The 15268-nt window shown below is 51.0% G+C and overlaps 1 protein-coding gene across 16 annotated transcripts in view; it reads right to left on the minus strand.

Moving 5' to 3' along the window:
- MTMR14 (myotubularin related protein 14) overlaps positions 1 to 15268 on the minus strand; it is a 46929-nt gene that overhangs the window by 12677 nt on the left and 18984 nt on the right. For all 16 annotated transcript variants that reach the window (XM_054504617.2, XM_045861902.3, XM_045861903.3 and 13 more), the window contains 6 exons: positions 10600 to 10670; positions 9929 to 10003; positions 4217 to 4283; positions 2856 to 2941; positions 2501 to 2577; positions 2204 to 2240 (listed from right to left, as the gene is read on the minus strand). In XM_054504617.2, the coding sequence (XP_054360592.1) occupies positions 2204 to 2240; positions 2501 to 2577; positions 2856 to 2941; positions 4217 to 4283; positions 9929 to 10003; positions 10600 to 10670 (413 nt within the window). The remainder of the gene's footprint in view (positions 1 to 2203; positions 2241 to 2500; positions 2578 to 2855; positions 2942 to 4216; positions 4284 to 9928; positions 10004 to 10599; positions 10671 to 15268) is intronic.

Here is a 15268-nt window from a genome sequence, read left to right on the forward strand (position 1 = left end):
AGACAGCTTTCTCCAAGGAGAGGAATCTAGGTGGCTGAGCTCCTAGGAGAGGGCAGCCAGCCACCTGGTCAACCCTGATGGACAACAGCCCTGCCTCAGGGACGCTGCTGGACATTCTGCTCTATAAATGGGTGGGAGAGGGTTTGGCAGACAGGGTAATGTGCCTGGGTTAGGGAAAGGAAGGAAGGGAATGTATAAGGGTAAGCCAGTGAGTTTTCAAACCATCTTCAAATTCAACATGCATGTTCTCGAGCCACTGAAAAGGATGAAGAGAATGGCAGCTTTTCCCCTCAGCCTCTCCTAAGGACCCCAAGGAGAGAGGCTAACCAGGAAGAACAGCTGGGAGAGAGATCTGGGGGTGAGGAGATTAATGGACACTGCAGGAACATAATGGAAGGGAAAGGGATCAGATTTTGTAGGAGGAACACCCAGAAATGGTAGTTCAGAAGAACCAGGGGTGAGGGGCAGCCAGAGTCTGAGGTGGGCAGAGGCAGGAGGCGGCTCCTGACCTCTAGCTGCATTCCCACCGCCTCTCTCCTCCCTTCCAGCCAGTGCCCTAGTCAAATGGGCCCCCATGAAGTGCACACAAGGCAGTCTCTGCAGTTTTTACACAAACTCCTCAGTGATTCTGAAAGGAGTGGCCCATCAAACCCTCACTTGGATAAACACCCACGTGGTATCCCAGAGCCCCATATGATTTCCTCAAACAAACACCACCCCCTCACCAAAAGGGAGGGAGGGTGCCCCAGGTTAGGTCAGTACGAAAATGCTGGGTTACATAAAATTAAATAGGTGTCTTCACCACAGCCTTTAGTCTTTAACATGCTAGTGTGCTGTGAACCTCAAGGGCTGGGGAGGAGGAGAGAGGCCATTTAACAGGCCTCCGTTTTGTTTGTCTGTTTTAGAGCATCAGCGTCTAGAGTGTCTGGTAGGGGTAAGAGAAAGGCCCACACCCTGAAAACCAACCCTTCCAGCTGAGGAGACCCTCTTATTTATGGGGATGAGAGATAGCCAGGGTCTGAATCCAGACCCCACTGGACTTGGCCTCATCCTCTGTCCAGTTTCTGAAGGCAGAATCTGGCTTGTTCTGAGGGTGGGGGAGGCTGCGTGGAGGGCAGAATGTTCTGGAGCACCAGTCAGTCTCAAAATGAGAGGCTGCAAAGGGGCTTTACGTGCTGATTTCAATGCCAAAGTCACTGCCTCTGACAGAGTTCATGGAGGCCTCTGAGGAACAGGCTTGTGAGCTCTGCAGCCCCTGCAGATGCGATAAGTACTCAAGAGATTTGGAAGGGGAGAGGAGCTGCTGAGGAGCCGCTGAGAGGGAGGAACAAAAGGAGGAGGCACAAGATAAGATGCTTGGAAAGAAGGCAGCCTCAGGAGGGTGAGAAAGATGCTTCAGGAAGCGGGGGGGACAGAGGGCAAAAGAGAAAGAGCTAACGCTGTGTGGCTCCCACGCTGGGCACCTAGACTCATTCTCTTTGTGAGGCAGCATGACCAACACCAGGAGACTCAAGGTGAATCACATTACTCAGGGTCACCAAGTAATAGGTGGGACAAGCAGGGTTCAAACTCAGGTCTGACTCCAGGTCTGCGTGCAGGGAAAACAGGCTGAAAAGTAAGCATACCAAAGAGGCAAACACTGCGAAAAGCAGAAAAGGATGGGGTACAGAGAGGGCAGAGAGAGGAAGAGGGAACAGTGCCCAGAGAGTAAGGAGACCCTGGAGGCCGGCTGGCTGTGCCCTGGTCTGGGTCTGCTCCCTGGGCTGGTGGCGAGCAGCCGGGCGGGACCCGGGCTTGCTCCGCTGGCCGTGGGGCTTACAAGTTGCTGCATGGATGTGAACAGGAAAGACAGACAGGGAAGAGCCTCTGGCTGTAGCTGTAGGGCTGAGGAGCCCAGGAAAAGGCTTGTAATTTGGTTCCGTAACTGAGTGCAGAAAACAAGGTCACCTGTGAGAAAGACGGCAGCCAAAGCAAGAAGAGGACTGGCAGCCGGGGCTCAGGGCAGCCATGTGGGCAAGCGTTATTCTCTGCCGCACAGGACAGGAACGGAGGCTCAGGACGGGGGCTGTTGTGCTGCTGCTTTTGTGGCCATGCCGCCCGATCCCTGCACGCACTGGGCAGGGAACTGCCCCCTAAGTGTGGATGCCAAACAGGACGTCGTGCTGTTGTTCTCAGAGCCCCGGCATTTGCTCACAGTACCCACCTCCTCTCCTTTGCTGAGCCGATCTACCAACATGTGCCTGAAACAAGAAGGCAAGGAGGTCAAAGCGAGCAGCACCCCAAGACGGGAGGGCAAAGGGGGCCTTGAGTTACAGGGACAGACCATGGCTTTGGCACCACAACCTCAGTGGGGCCTGACAAGCCCCTTCAGTCTTTCCCAAGGAGGCGGGATGGTCTTCACCTCTAACCCTGTCACAGGAGCCACCACACCCAGATGCACACGGAAACACCATTCCCCAGGCATGGTGCCCACCCAACAACCTGGGAAAGGAAGGCTTACCCAAAGAGGAACCAGTCATAGGCCACAGTTAGGTAGAGGATCTCAGCAGGCCTCAGGGATGTGTGGATAAGCCCATCCTGGAAGAGACCAGAGAGACATGCTAAGATTAGAAAGATGACTCCCCATGACAACCCCCTCCTTGTCCCAGGAGCTGAACTGCAACCACAGACCCAGTGACAACCGGGCTGCCCAACAGTCCCCAAAACAGCATTAAACCTAACACTTGCTCTGAACACTTGGGGTTCCTCATCCCAAATCTCTAATTTCTGGAGGTACTCCTAATGCTCCCAGAGTAATCTTGGTAGATGGCCTCAGCAAGCTCCCGGACCCCACGGCCCAGCCCATCCATACTCACAGCCCACAAGGAAAGGCGTAGGAGAGAGATGAAGAGGGGGGTCCGATCCCAGCCTGAGATACAGTGTACCAGCAGCCCGCTGTCATCTACTCAGGAACCACACGACAGGAAACCCAGAAGCAAAGCAAACACGGGTGCATGAGAAGAGGACATGCCACCACCCTGGTCTGGTGTCAGCCATGCCACCCCTAGTCTCCCTCTTCCTGGTGGGCCTCTCCAAGATTCTTCTCCCACCTACTCCCAGAAAGGGGTGGGTGGCAGGCACTTGTCTCTGTACACAGCATTTCTTCTTCTTTCTTCTGGCTACCTTTCTAGACAAGCAGTACTGCCCAGGTCATTTAGGTGGGGCTGATGTGCATATCCTCACCCAGCATTTCTCAGGGGTCCCTACAGGTATTTTGGAGGAAGACAATTCTTCACTGTGCAGGGCTGTCCCAGGAACTGCAGGACATTTGGGACTGTTGGCTAACCACGCACCAAATGCTAGTAGCCTTCCTCCAGTGCCTGTAACACCCATTTTTCCAGAAGCTCCCTTCCTCCAGTTCCTACAACACCCATTTCCCCAGAAGCAGTACTGCCCCAGGTAGAGAACCACTGCTTAACTCCAGAGTTAGGCATGTGACTTTTTTGCACACTTGGCCACAGTGACTGGTTCAAGGATGGGCACTTGACCCAAACCAGGTCAATGAGCATGAGCTCTGGAACAGAGGCTCTCTCTCTCTCTCTCCTGGGGGAGGTCAGATGGCAGGAAACAAATCAAGAGTGGTTACAAAGCTAATGAGACAGTGGGTATGAGAAACAAGGAGGTTCTTTATGACATTTCTTAGGCACCTGGCTCTGCTTTGGGGCTTTCTTGGTTATATAAGCTATACATTTCCACTTGTTTAAGCAAGAGCAACCCCACAGAAGCCTTGACTGGTATCGATGAGTTAGTCAGCCCACCCTAGAGACACTGAGCATGATGGGCCCATCCAATCAAAACAGCCAAACCAGCTGGAGTACCATTCAGTGAACAGGCCCTCTAGGGACTTTCGTGTGTGCCCAATAAGAATCCAGAACTGATTTTCTCTCATCTTTCTGAATTAGAAGAGGCAATTCCGGCCCCACACACAACGCTGATGATCAAAGGTCAGCTAACCTAGTGTAGAAACACGGTGCATAGTTCAGATGGTAATGAGCTCACAATTTTGTTTTCTAAGGTTTTGAGGAATAAAGCTGCCAATGGACAAGGGAATCCCTAAATCCTTCTCCCATAAAGCAAAAGGCAGGTGTGTGACCCCAACAAACATATTCATGGTATCATGACCTGGGAATATCCAGAAGGGCCAACGGCTTGAGGGCTCAGGCGGAGGCAGACTCACCATCGCTGTTAATTATGGAAAGCAGCAGTTTCAAGTAGTTCTGTGTTTGTTGCACCAGGTCCCAACTCTGTTGAAGAACGATACAAGGTGTCTAGGAATCGATATTTCACTCAGACTGGGAACTTAAGGTATTTCCGAAATAAAATCCAAGAGTTATTCTTGGGCAACCAAGTACCCGAGGATCTTGGTCACAGGCCTTAGGCCCTAAATCCCAGATAATCTGAAATTTCACTCTCACGCTAAGAGCTCCTCCCACCTCTCCCTGCACCCTCACCCTGTGGGCCGCCCCTGCCCGGCATTCTAACACGATGTGATGGTGAGGAGTGGGAAGCCATGCAGCAGCCTGGGCAACTCACAGCTTCACAGCCAGCAGCCGCCACACACTAGCCTGCTCTAAGCCCTGGGCTCGCAGCATGGCTGTCCAGGGAGGTTAGAGAAGCGAACAGAGCCTTGAGCCTGTGAGCACTGGTGCCAAATGGAAAGAGCCATTCTTTCATCTGCGATCACATCACAGAAAATATCAACCTTCAACCTCCTCATCAACCATGTTTCATTCACTTTTTACTGCTATTCACTGCATACTCCTTTTTTTAAGGATTTATTTATTATTATTTTTAAAGATTTTATTTATTTATTTGACACAGAGAGACACGGCGAGAGAGGGAACAGAAGCAGCGGGAGTGGTAGAGGGAGAAGCAGGCTTTCCGCCGAGCAGGGAGCCCGATGCGGGGCTCGATCCCAGGACCCTGGGATCACGACCGAGCGAAGGCAGACGCTTAGCGACTGAGCCACCCAGGCGCCCCTAAAGGATTTATTTATTTTAGAGAGAGAGAGAGAGAGTAGGAGGGGGAGAGGCGAGAGAATCCCAAGCACGGAGCCCCATGCAGGGCTCGATCTCATGACCGAGATATCACGACCCAAGCCGAAACCAAGAACTGGACACTCAACTGACTGCGCCACCCAGGCGCCCCTGCATCCTCTGTCTTTTGATGAATAATAACTGCAGTCTGATTGGCAGACAAAATCTTTTAAAACAGGAAGTCCATGGGGGCGGAGGGGGGATGAAAAACAAGAAAAACTGCAGAAAGTATAGCCCAAGCTAAAGGTCTAGACCAGACGCTCTGAGAAACCGTCTAGCGGCATCCGGAATTCCATGGAAGGGCCTGGGCCAGTTCGGAGGCTCCTTCCCCCACAGCTGGGGACAGCCTCCCTCCACAAGTGCTTACCAGTGTTCTGGGACTGAGTGGAGAGGCCAGCGGGTGCCGGTGAGAGGGCGAACATGGCACCTGGAATTGGAATGGTTTTCCCGGGAATTTCGAACAGGCTCATTTACGTGAGCCCCGCCCGGGCCCTGGTGGGCTCTGACCTGCTTCGGCAGCCCTAGAAACGGCCGCCGCGGTGCGTCACTAACAGTGTCCTCGCCCACAGCAGCACATGGGTCTCGGCGCTCATCTGGCTCAACCTGTCACACACACCGCTGCCACCAGATCTCCCCCGAGACGGGGTTCTTGCGGGTGTGGAAAAGCAGGAGAGGGGCAAGGGAGGAGGCAGGAGCCATGTGGCAGCACGAAGCCCAGGGAGGTCAGGTAAGCCGGGGAGAGGCTGCAGCGCCCAGGAGAGGGCAGGAAGTGACCAAGGGCGGTGGCCTGCAGAGCTCCAACAGCCACGGCGGCTACTGAAGGGGACACCAAGGCCCAAGCAGAGGCAGCAGATTCACTGTGCCCAGCGCTGGGGCAGGAACCGCAGGCTGGGGAGCTCTAGGTTGGGAGAGGCCCAAAGTCACAGAGCTAATCTGAACCCAGCCCTGCCAGACCGTGAGAGTCACGTCTGTAGTCACATGCTACACTGCAGGGACTTCTCTGATAGCAGAGTATGAAACTGAAGTTTGAGGGGACTGCAGAACTTGAGGGGGACCTGAGAAACGCACTAAAATCTAGGCTCAGCACTAACTCTCCCTTCGTAAGTGCTCTACGAACAAGTCTCTGGGGACAGAGCTCAGCACCGTGCCACTGCTTATGTGTCTATGCTTGGAGTCCTCTTCCCCGTGGCGGGCAAACTCCTACTCATCCTTCAAAGGCCCAGCCCTGTTATCTTCTACTGAGTCTTCAGAAAGCCCTGGTCAACACCTCTACGTCATCACCAGATGATGGTGATGCTGTTGCCTCTTTTCCCAGCCTGAGCCCAGTGAGGGCGGAAGCCGTTTTGGAATCTCTGCATCTCTAAGGCCTAGTGCTTTGGGTCGAAAAGGCACCTGCAGATGTCACTTCTCTGACTGTTCACGAGGAGCAGCCGCCACTGGAAGGGGTCTTATGCCACAGAAAGAATGAGCACTCCTCTAAGGGAATCAATCCGTTCACGGAGGGCAGCAACACCCATATGTGTACTTCCAGAAGTGTTCCTGCACTTGGGAACGTCGCTGAGGGCCTGGCCCTGGGCAACAGCAGCGTCCATGACGGCCCCAGCCCCCTAACAGGGCTGCAGGGGCAGGCAGGCAAAGTGAAATTCTACATGTGTGCTGACTAAAAGGAGACCTGCGGGATCCTGCAGGACCCTGTAACCAGCGAGCTGAACCTAGTATGATCCATGGGGACCAGTAGGGAAGCTTCCTGAAGGCAGTGACATCCATATAAGAGGGGAGGGAAAGGAGCCAAGTTTCTTCTGCCAGAGAGAACGGTATGTGCAAACCTGGAGAGCATTCTTCCATTGAGGGGCCAAAAGGAGGTCAGTGTGGCTAGAGAAAAGGGAAGGGATGGCTAGTCACAAGCACAGGGCTGGGCTGTGTGGAGCCGAGTGGCCCACTAAGCACCACTGGACTGTACTCTGAGGAAAATGGGGCAGTCAGTAGCACATTCTAAGGAAGGGGTGACAATGATGACCTTGTTCCATCATTTGAGTATTCCTCTCTGCCAGGCCTTATTCAAATGCTTTACATTCACTGCTTCCAGCTCCCCCTCAATGGGGCACCTGTTCAGACACGAGACGCACCCAGATGCCAGCGGCCCGGACTAGGCTAGTGGTACAGGAGATGGAGGCAAGAAGATCTGGAGAGTTTCACCAGGGGCAGAGATTTAGAGAACTGATGGGACCGGGCAATGGATGGGGCAGGAAAAAAACCCACGTTTTGACTTTGAGCATCAGGGTAAATGGTTGAGGGACTGGGGTGCTGTGGGTTGTGGCCAATTCCATTTCAGACAGTTTGTTTAAGGTGGTTGCATGAAGGGACACTGATAAGAGGTGAGGTAGATGGGCATCTGCCTTCGGCTCAGGCCATGATCCCAGGGTCCTGGGATCGAGCCCCGCATTGGGCTCCCTGCTCAGCGGGAAGCTTGCTTCTCCCTCTCCCACTTCCCCTGCTTGTGTTCCCTCTCTCGCCGTGTCTCTCTCTGTCAAATAAATAAATAAAATCTTTAAAAAAAAAAAAAGAAAAAGAAAAAGAGGTGATGTAGATGTGGATCCCCAAGAAAGGTGTGGCCCAGAATCCTGGGTAGGGGAGAGCAGTGGGCTAACGGAGCGGACAATAGATAAGGTCACCTGGGGAGATAAAGAGGACTAACAGGGAGTCCTGGATACTCATGCTGAAGTGGCTGACAAGGCAGATCCCACACCTGGCTGAGGAAGAGGATGGTAGGAAGCCCAGTGAGACCAAGCAGCTGAGCAATACTGGAGAGGGGAAAATGCCCTGGCCTCCTACTTTTGTGCCTAGAATTTTATTAGCGTTCACTCCCTTGAGTTAACAGGCTAGCAGCCTACTTCTGAATTATCATCATTAAAATTGATCTGGCATTTCAGTTAAGAGACCACTTTCATACCGTGATCATATTTGAACTTCCCCACAACTCTGAAATAGGTGTTGTCATCACCACTTTTCGAGGAAAGTGAGGCCATTGCTCAAAACCACAAAGCCTTGAGAGAAGGGCCGAGCAAGCTGGGGCCTAGATCCAGGGCCTTGATCTACTAAGCAGGACTCTTCCTCATATGCACAGGACTCCCTCCTAAAGAGACCTACATCCTATGCAGCATCAACACATTAAACTCCTATTTGCACCTTATTGGTTAAGTCGTTCATCAGACCTAGTTTGTGCATAAGAAGAATGGTGCCAGAGTGGCACCCGGGTGGCTCAGTTGGGTTGAGCATCCAACTCTTCGTTTCAGCTCAGGTCATGATCTCAGGGTAATGGGATCGAGCCCTGTGTCATGCTCCAGGCTCAGTGGGGAGTTTGCCTGAGACTCTCTCTCCTCTCCCTCTTCCTCTGCCCCCGATGTGCGCATGCATATGCTTGCGTACTCTCTAAAATAAATAAATCTTAAAAAAAAAAAAAAAAAATAGAATGGTGCCAGAAAGAAGAGTGAGGGTGGCTGGGGGTAGAGCCCACTTGACATCTCTGCATACAACAAATTAAGAAGGAAACCTGCAAGTTTTGGAATCTCTGGGGACAAAGATCTGTCCACTCAATCTGTCTAGATACTGCCTAGGACATGAGACCAGGGGATAGGGTCCCCCAACCCATTTCTTCTCCAGGCTTCTGCAGCACAACAAAAAACTGGCCTGCTCTTCTTCCTCACCTGCAGAGAGAACACCTGCTACCATTCTAACTCATTCAGAGTTATCAGGGGCTGGGTGTAAAAGATGAGCACAGCCTCTGCCTTTACAGACCCCTTACAGACCAGGACAACAAAGCCCAAGGTGATACGGGAGCACACAGCTGCCTAATCAGTGAACCTGGCCTCTCTGCCAGAGGGAGACCTCAAGGCTAGATGGGAATTGTCCAGACCCAGGGACAAAAAAAAAGGGAAGGAAACAGGATGTTTCCTAGGGATGTACTGGCTTGGCTTCTCCAGCTCTAGGCTCCGTGCCAGTTTCTGTGCTGGGGATGTAAAGCTGGGGTTCCCCATCCTCCCGGAGCTCAGTCTACCAGAGATGGAGAAGCAGATCTCTACATCAGTGACTTCAGCTCAGTGGAAAATTCCATGACAGATATGCCCAGGGTCAATGGAAATGCAGATACAGGGATTCAACCCTCTGGGGAGAGGGGAGAGGAGGTATGTCGGGGAAGTCTTCCTGGAGTGGACACTGGAGCCGAATCCTAAAGGCAGTGTGGCAGCCAGACAAGATGAGAAGACAAGGTGAGAAGTGGCAGCCAGGCAGAAGGAACAGACATGGGGAAGGCAGTGGGGAGAGCAAGGCTACTTGTCCTGGCTGAAGCAAGTGGCAAGGAAACTGCTGGTGGCCTTCAGGTTTCTACAATGGGCTAAACATGCTTACTGGATGAATCCATCCAGTAAGCCTGGGGCCCTTTCCATGGGGAGAGGGAAGAGGAGCACAACGGAAATAATTTTAAAGTTTCTATAATCAAACGAGGTCAGACAGCTCTGCACTTCCTCTGGCAGAACATGCATTTAAAAGGAAAATGAAAAAAAAAGTCACTAAAGCCCAGAGCTGGAAAAGCAGACTCCATGAGGTCCTCTGGAAACAGAAGCTGCTGGGGGATGTAAATCTTTGAGTGAGTCATGATCAGAAAGCTTTCATTTTCTGGGCTAAGAGCAAATCCGCAGAGAGCTAAATGGATAAGCAGCTTCTTCTGTCCTAGACTGTGAGAGGTGAGAGGGCACGAGCCAGCCCTTCTGGTATCTGCATGAAGGACTTCTAGGGCAGGCACCAGGGACCCCCTCCATCCCTCCCTTATCCTGCCCTGCTCCAGTCAGGCCCCTCACCTGATACTGGCTCCAGTCAATGTTCAGAGAGCAAGTCAGGAAATCGGGGATGCTCAGTGGGGCATCGACGTAGTCCTGGGGGCAGAAAGACACTTGTGAGATGCAGGTGGCCACCAGGAGAAGCCATGATGATAGGGCGGGTCATGACCCTGAAGCTGTGGCTTCCACAGACAGGCAGGACATCCCTCCACAGTGCTTGCCTTCTCCGGGCCAGATGCCTATGCTGCCCTAGGAATGACAGTTTGAAAATCAAAGGGACCAGACATTGCTTGCAAGTGGAGTTTTTCAGTGGGCCATTCTAGTGTTCGCTGCTGAGACAGACATGATGACTCTGCAGTCAGCGTCCAGCAGGCTCCCGTGGCCTGCTTCTGCCGACTGAGAAAGGAACAGAATGCAAGTCCCACTTTTTATGCAGATGGTAGAGCAGACAGAAAGGATATTTCCTATCTTGTCCCTGAAAAAAACCTTTGAAGAAAGGGATAAATTAAAGGGGGAGAGCAAAGCATGTATGAGAATTTCAACATGTACATAGAAAGAGAAGAGGGAAGGAAAATAAGAGAAGAGAAAGGAAAAGGTAGTTGTTTTCCCCAAAAAGACTGCAAGCTGTTCTCTGTGCTCTCCCTTTGCAAAGAAATGTTAAAACCCAAGTTGACGAATGTTACTGCTCATACCTGCTTCCAGTTAAAAATGAGCCCTTCAGCCATGTAATCCCGATCCTTATATTCCTTGAAAAATTCACAGCCTGGAAAAGAAGGGCAAAGTTAAGACATCACCCTTGCTAGCCCAGTTTCCTGAGATGCCCCTGAGTGCTGAAGGACCCAGGTGGCCACCATACTGGCGGGCCCCACGTGAGACCACAGCTGACACAGGTGGGGACTAGCACGGGCAGGCAAGAGCTAGTGCTCCTTTGGTTTCCAGTTACAAGCCCTCATGATGAGGTACGGCCTGCCGGCACACCTCTTTGTATCTGTCTCCAGCTGGGCTCAGTGGTTACTGGTCACTTCTCCCTGATTTCAGGTCCCTTTGTCCTACATGTCCCTGAAGTGCCAACAGCCAGCAAACAAAGCATGGTTTACAGTCTGAGTGCCAACAGCACTTTTCTCAGCCACTTCCCTAGTTACCGAGGACCATTCTCCCTCCTGTCTAACACCAACCTCACAGGCCCCTGGTGACATAGTAGAAAAGACCACAGACAGTGCCTGAAACATGACAGGTGCTCCAGAGACATGTCCGTCTCCAACAAACCTGGCTTGAGAGGTACTTTTCTGTCTCACTCTCTAGAAAAACTGTAAGAAACTCGGCCAGAGTAGGCCCTCAGGAATATAGAGAGGAACAGCGGAGAGAAAGGGCTTCAGCAACATTCTCGGCTTCAAATCTGAGCCTTTCACTTACCTCTGTGATTGCAAACAGGTGGTTTAACTTCTCTAAGCCTTGATTTTCTCATTTATAAAATGGTTAAAGACGAAATACTACATATAAAACACCTAGCAAGCACTGTACAGATGGCTTTCGAGTGACAGCCATTGGTATTATGAATAATTGTGCTGGTTATACCATGCTGCTTCTGCAGGGAGGGCCCACAGGGCCAGCCCTGCCACTTACAGTCAACTGCTTGGGTCACAGAGAATGAGACTTGCTCATCTACCACAGCACAGGGAGCATCCTGGGCTGCTGTGACTTCAAGAGTGGGAGAAGGCACTTCGACGCAGCTTCTTGAAGTTATTCTCACTTCCTCAACCAGAACCAGTACAAACTTTGGAGGGCACATGCCTTTGGCCACAGGTCCAAGTCTGGTGAGGTCCCCACCCAATGGCAATACAAGAGGCTGTCGGAATTCTGTGAAGGTGGCCACAGGCCAAAAAAATTCACATGGAACTTCCCCAGCTACTCTTGGGCCAAGTTCCTGTGTGAGGCCACCCCAGGCAAGACTGGAAAGGTTCCTTCGGAGAGGAAGGTCTGGAGACGCAGCCCATGTCCTGTATCCCGGGCTTCCATCCCAGACGCACTCCTGCACTCTAATCCCTCAGGCCTCACTGCTGATCGAGAAGTCAGGAAACCATCCTCAGCTCTAAGGCTCCAGTCTAAGGTGCCTCACTGGCAGAAAGAAGAAATATAAATATCAGACAGGGGCCCAAGGCTTATAAGCCCAGGTTTAGTAAAGCCACCAATTAGCTCTCAGAGCTCCTTCGAAGGACCAGTTTCCCCAAACTTGACCTGCTCAAATCAACACTGCAGGCTCTGGGCTGAGCTCCGGCCAGCCTGTGATGCAGAGGCAATTTCTTGGGAGAAATGGACAGAATTAAAATAGATGCAGTACCGGGACACCTGGGTGGCTTAGTTGGTTAAGCATCTGCCTTCGGCTCAGGTCATGATGGCCCACATCGGGCTCCTTGCTCAGCAGGGAGCCTGCTTTTCCCTCTGCGTGTGCTATCTCTCTCTCTCTGACAAATGAATAAATAATCTTTTTTTTTTAAAGATTTTATTTATTTATTTGAGAGAGAGAATGAGAGACAGAGAGCACGAGAGGGAAGAGGGCAGAGGGAGAAGCAGACTCCCTGTTGAGCAGGGAGCCCGATGTGGGACTCGATCCCGGGACTCCAGGATCATGACCTGAGCTGAAGGCAGTTGCTTAACCAACTGAGCCACCCAGGCGCCCCGAATAAATAAAAAATCTTTTTTTTTTTTTAAAGATTTTATTTATTTATTCATTAGAGACAGAGAGAGAGAGAGAGGCAGAGGGAGAAGCAGGCTCCCAAGGAGCAGGGAGCCCGATGCGGGACCTGATCCCAGGACCCTGAGATCATGACCTGAGCCGAAGGCAGACGCTTAACGACTGAGCCACCCAGGCGCCCCGGAATAAATAAAAAAATCTTTAAAAAAATAAAATAAAATAAAGTAGATTCAATACCCAGGGCAATGCCTGACATTCATTACCTAAACAGGCTCCTAAACCCACTGAGAGACAAGAGGGATGGGACCAAAAGCAGGGGTGAAAACAGCCACTCGCTCAAGAAGAAAACCAATCAGACTTGTGCAGCTGAGTCTTCAGCTATTTTGGTGTGCTGAAGGAAGTGCTCCCAGAACACTTCTCCAGGTCAAGGGCCAGTCCAAATCCAAGTCCATCCGACAGAGCTAGAACTGAGAGCATCAGAGTTCCCATCTGGCCTCACAGTCATCAGAGGACTCAGCTGAGATGCCATGAACAGCTACAAAGAGCAGTTCATGACTGGACTTTCAGTAATGGTAACTGTTTCTTTTCTTTGGGAAGAAGTAAGCCAGGCTTGTAAAGCAATTGTAAAGAACATAAGCAGAGCAGGTAAAAAGTGTCTCTCCTGTCCCCTTACCTGGATGTGTGATGGCCTCTCCCCCACCTCCGGCCTTATGGTTTCTACTGATTTGGAGTCCACTAATTTCCCTCCCACCAACACACACACACACAACTATCAGGTGTAGTACACGGACACCTTGGCAAGAAGAGGGAAAAAAATTCACAGGTTGTAGCATCTTACCATTTTGGCTATTTCCTGCTTGCCCTTTTGTGAAAGCATTTTTTCCCTTACATTGTTGACACTGTACTAATACAATTTTGTGTCCTGCTTAGCATTTTAAGCATCTTTCCATATCAAAAATTCTAAGCATTTTTCTATGACTATGTAATCATCATTCTGACTAATGAAAATGCTTCTTGCGTTCTGCTAGTATAAACAGACATCATGCTGAACATCCTCAACCCCGAGTTAGCTGCATTATGGCCTGCTAACGGGGTCAAAGGGTGTTACGATTTGGGGAGTCCTGTAGCAAGTTGTCATGCTACAGCAGAAAGGGGACAGTGCTACAGTTCTGGAGAAGTAGCAGGACAACTTCCAGCAAAACTATTTTTTCTAGGGGCGCCTGGGTGGATCAGCTGGTTAAGCGTCTGCCTTCGGCTCAGGTTGTGATCCCAGCGTCCTGGGATCAAGTCCCACATCGGGCTCCCTGCTCAGCGGGGAGCCTGCTTCTCCCTCTCCCTCTGCCTCTCTCCCTGCTCATGCTCTCTCTCTCTCTCTCTCACTGTATCTGTGTCTGAAATGAATAAATAAAATCTTTTAAAAAAAAAATTTTTTTTTCTAAAAAAAAAAAAAGGATAGTAGGAAGGGAAGAATGAAGGGGGAAATTGGAGGGGGAGACGGACCATGAGAGACTATGGACTCTGAGAAACAAACTGAGGGTTCTAGAGGGGAGGGGGGTGGGGGGATGGGTTAGCCTGGTGATGGGTATTAAAGAGGGCACGTTCTGCATGGAGCACTGGGTGTTATATGCAAACAATGAATCATGGAACACTACATCAAAAACTAATGATGTAATGTATGGTGATTAACATAACATAATAAAATAAAAAAAACTATTTTTTTCTAAACCAAGCTCTACTTAAAACCTAAATATAAACAAAGAAAGCGATGCGTGGTTCCTCACACAGCACAGACTCTTCCTGTTCAGCAGAGTACTTTGGTCCGTGGACCCCCAAAACATCTGGGAGTTGGGAGCTGGGTCTGAAAATTGGCTTTAGAGCTATCTAACTGCTCCAGCACAGACACTCTGCGTAGGACACTTCTGTCGCAACGTGGCTCAAACCCACAGCATCACCATCATCGTTTGCATCTGCTCCCAGCAGCTTTCAGGGAAGAGGAATTTCCCTGAGCCTGTCCTCCCTGTGTACCCATCATTTAGCCTGCTGTTTACTGAGCACCTGTTAGGGGTAGATCTGGCACTTTACCTTGAAATAAGCCCCATTATCTTCATTTTATGGAGGATGAAGCCAATGTGAGGCGTGGTTGAGGTGCTTATTCCAAGACGCACAGAACTATTAGGGCTGGGACTCGCGCCCTGCTCTGCAAGGCACTAACCGCTAAGCTGGCAGAGAAGAGTGAAGAGAGACTCCAGGGGAGGCCATTATGGGAAGAGTGCCAGGCTATCAAGGGTCGTGGTTTGAATACCACCAGCTCACACTGGGGAGGGCACCCTCTCCTGCCAGGCACTGAGCTTGTAGTTCTAATGAGAAGACCTGCTGTACAGCAAACCTGTTGTCCCTGGCCTGCTCCTGCTATTGGCCATGTGGCTCCAATATGAGGAGATAAGGTCCAGCACAGGACCGAAGGTGGGTGCTGATGCTGAGAAGCAGAAGAGAGGTTTCAAGGAGAGAGAACACTTCCTGCTCCTGTTGACAAAGTCTTGGCTGACATTAGGGCTCTTTGACCGCCCTTGCTGAATAAGCAGGTATTATCAGAAAGTTTCAGTGTTACCAACTGGACATAGCTTTACTATCCAGTACATTCAATACTGCCCTGGCCATAGGTCTCGTAC

Source organism: Mirounga angustirostris, unplaced genomic scaffold, assembly GCF_029215605.1.
Source record: "Mirounga angustirostris isolate CCGP_5_RB_7025 unplaced genomic scaffold, mMirAng1.0.hap1 SCAF_1, whole genome shotgun sequence".
NCBI classification, from domain to species: Eukaryota; Metazoa; Chordata; class Mammalia; order Carnivora; family Phocidae; genus Mirounga; species Mirounga angustirostris.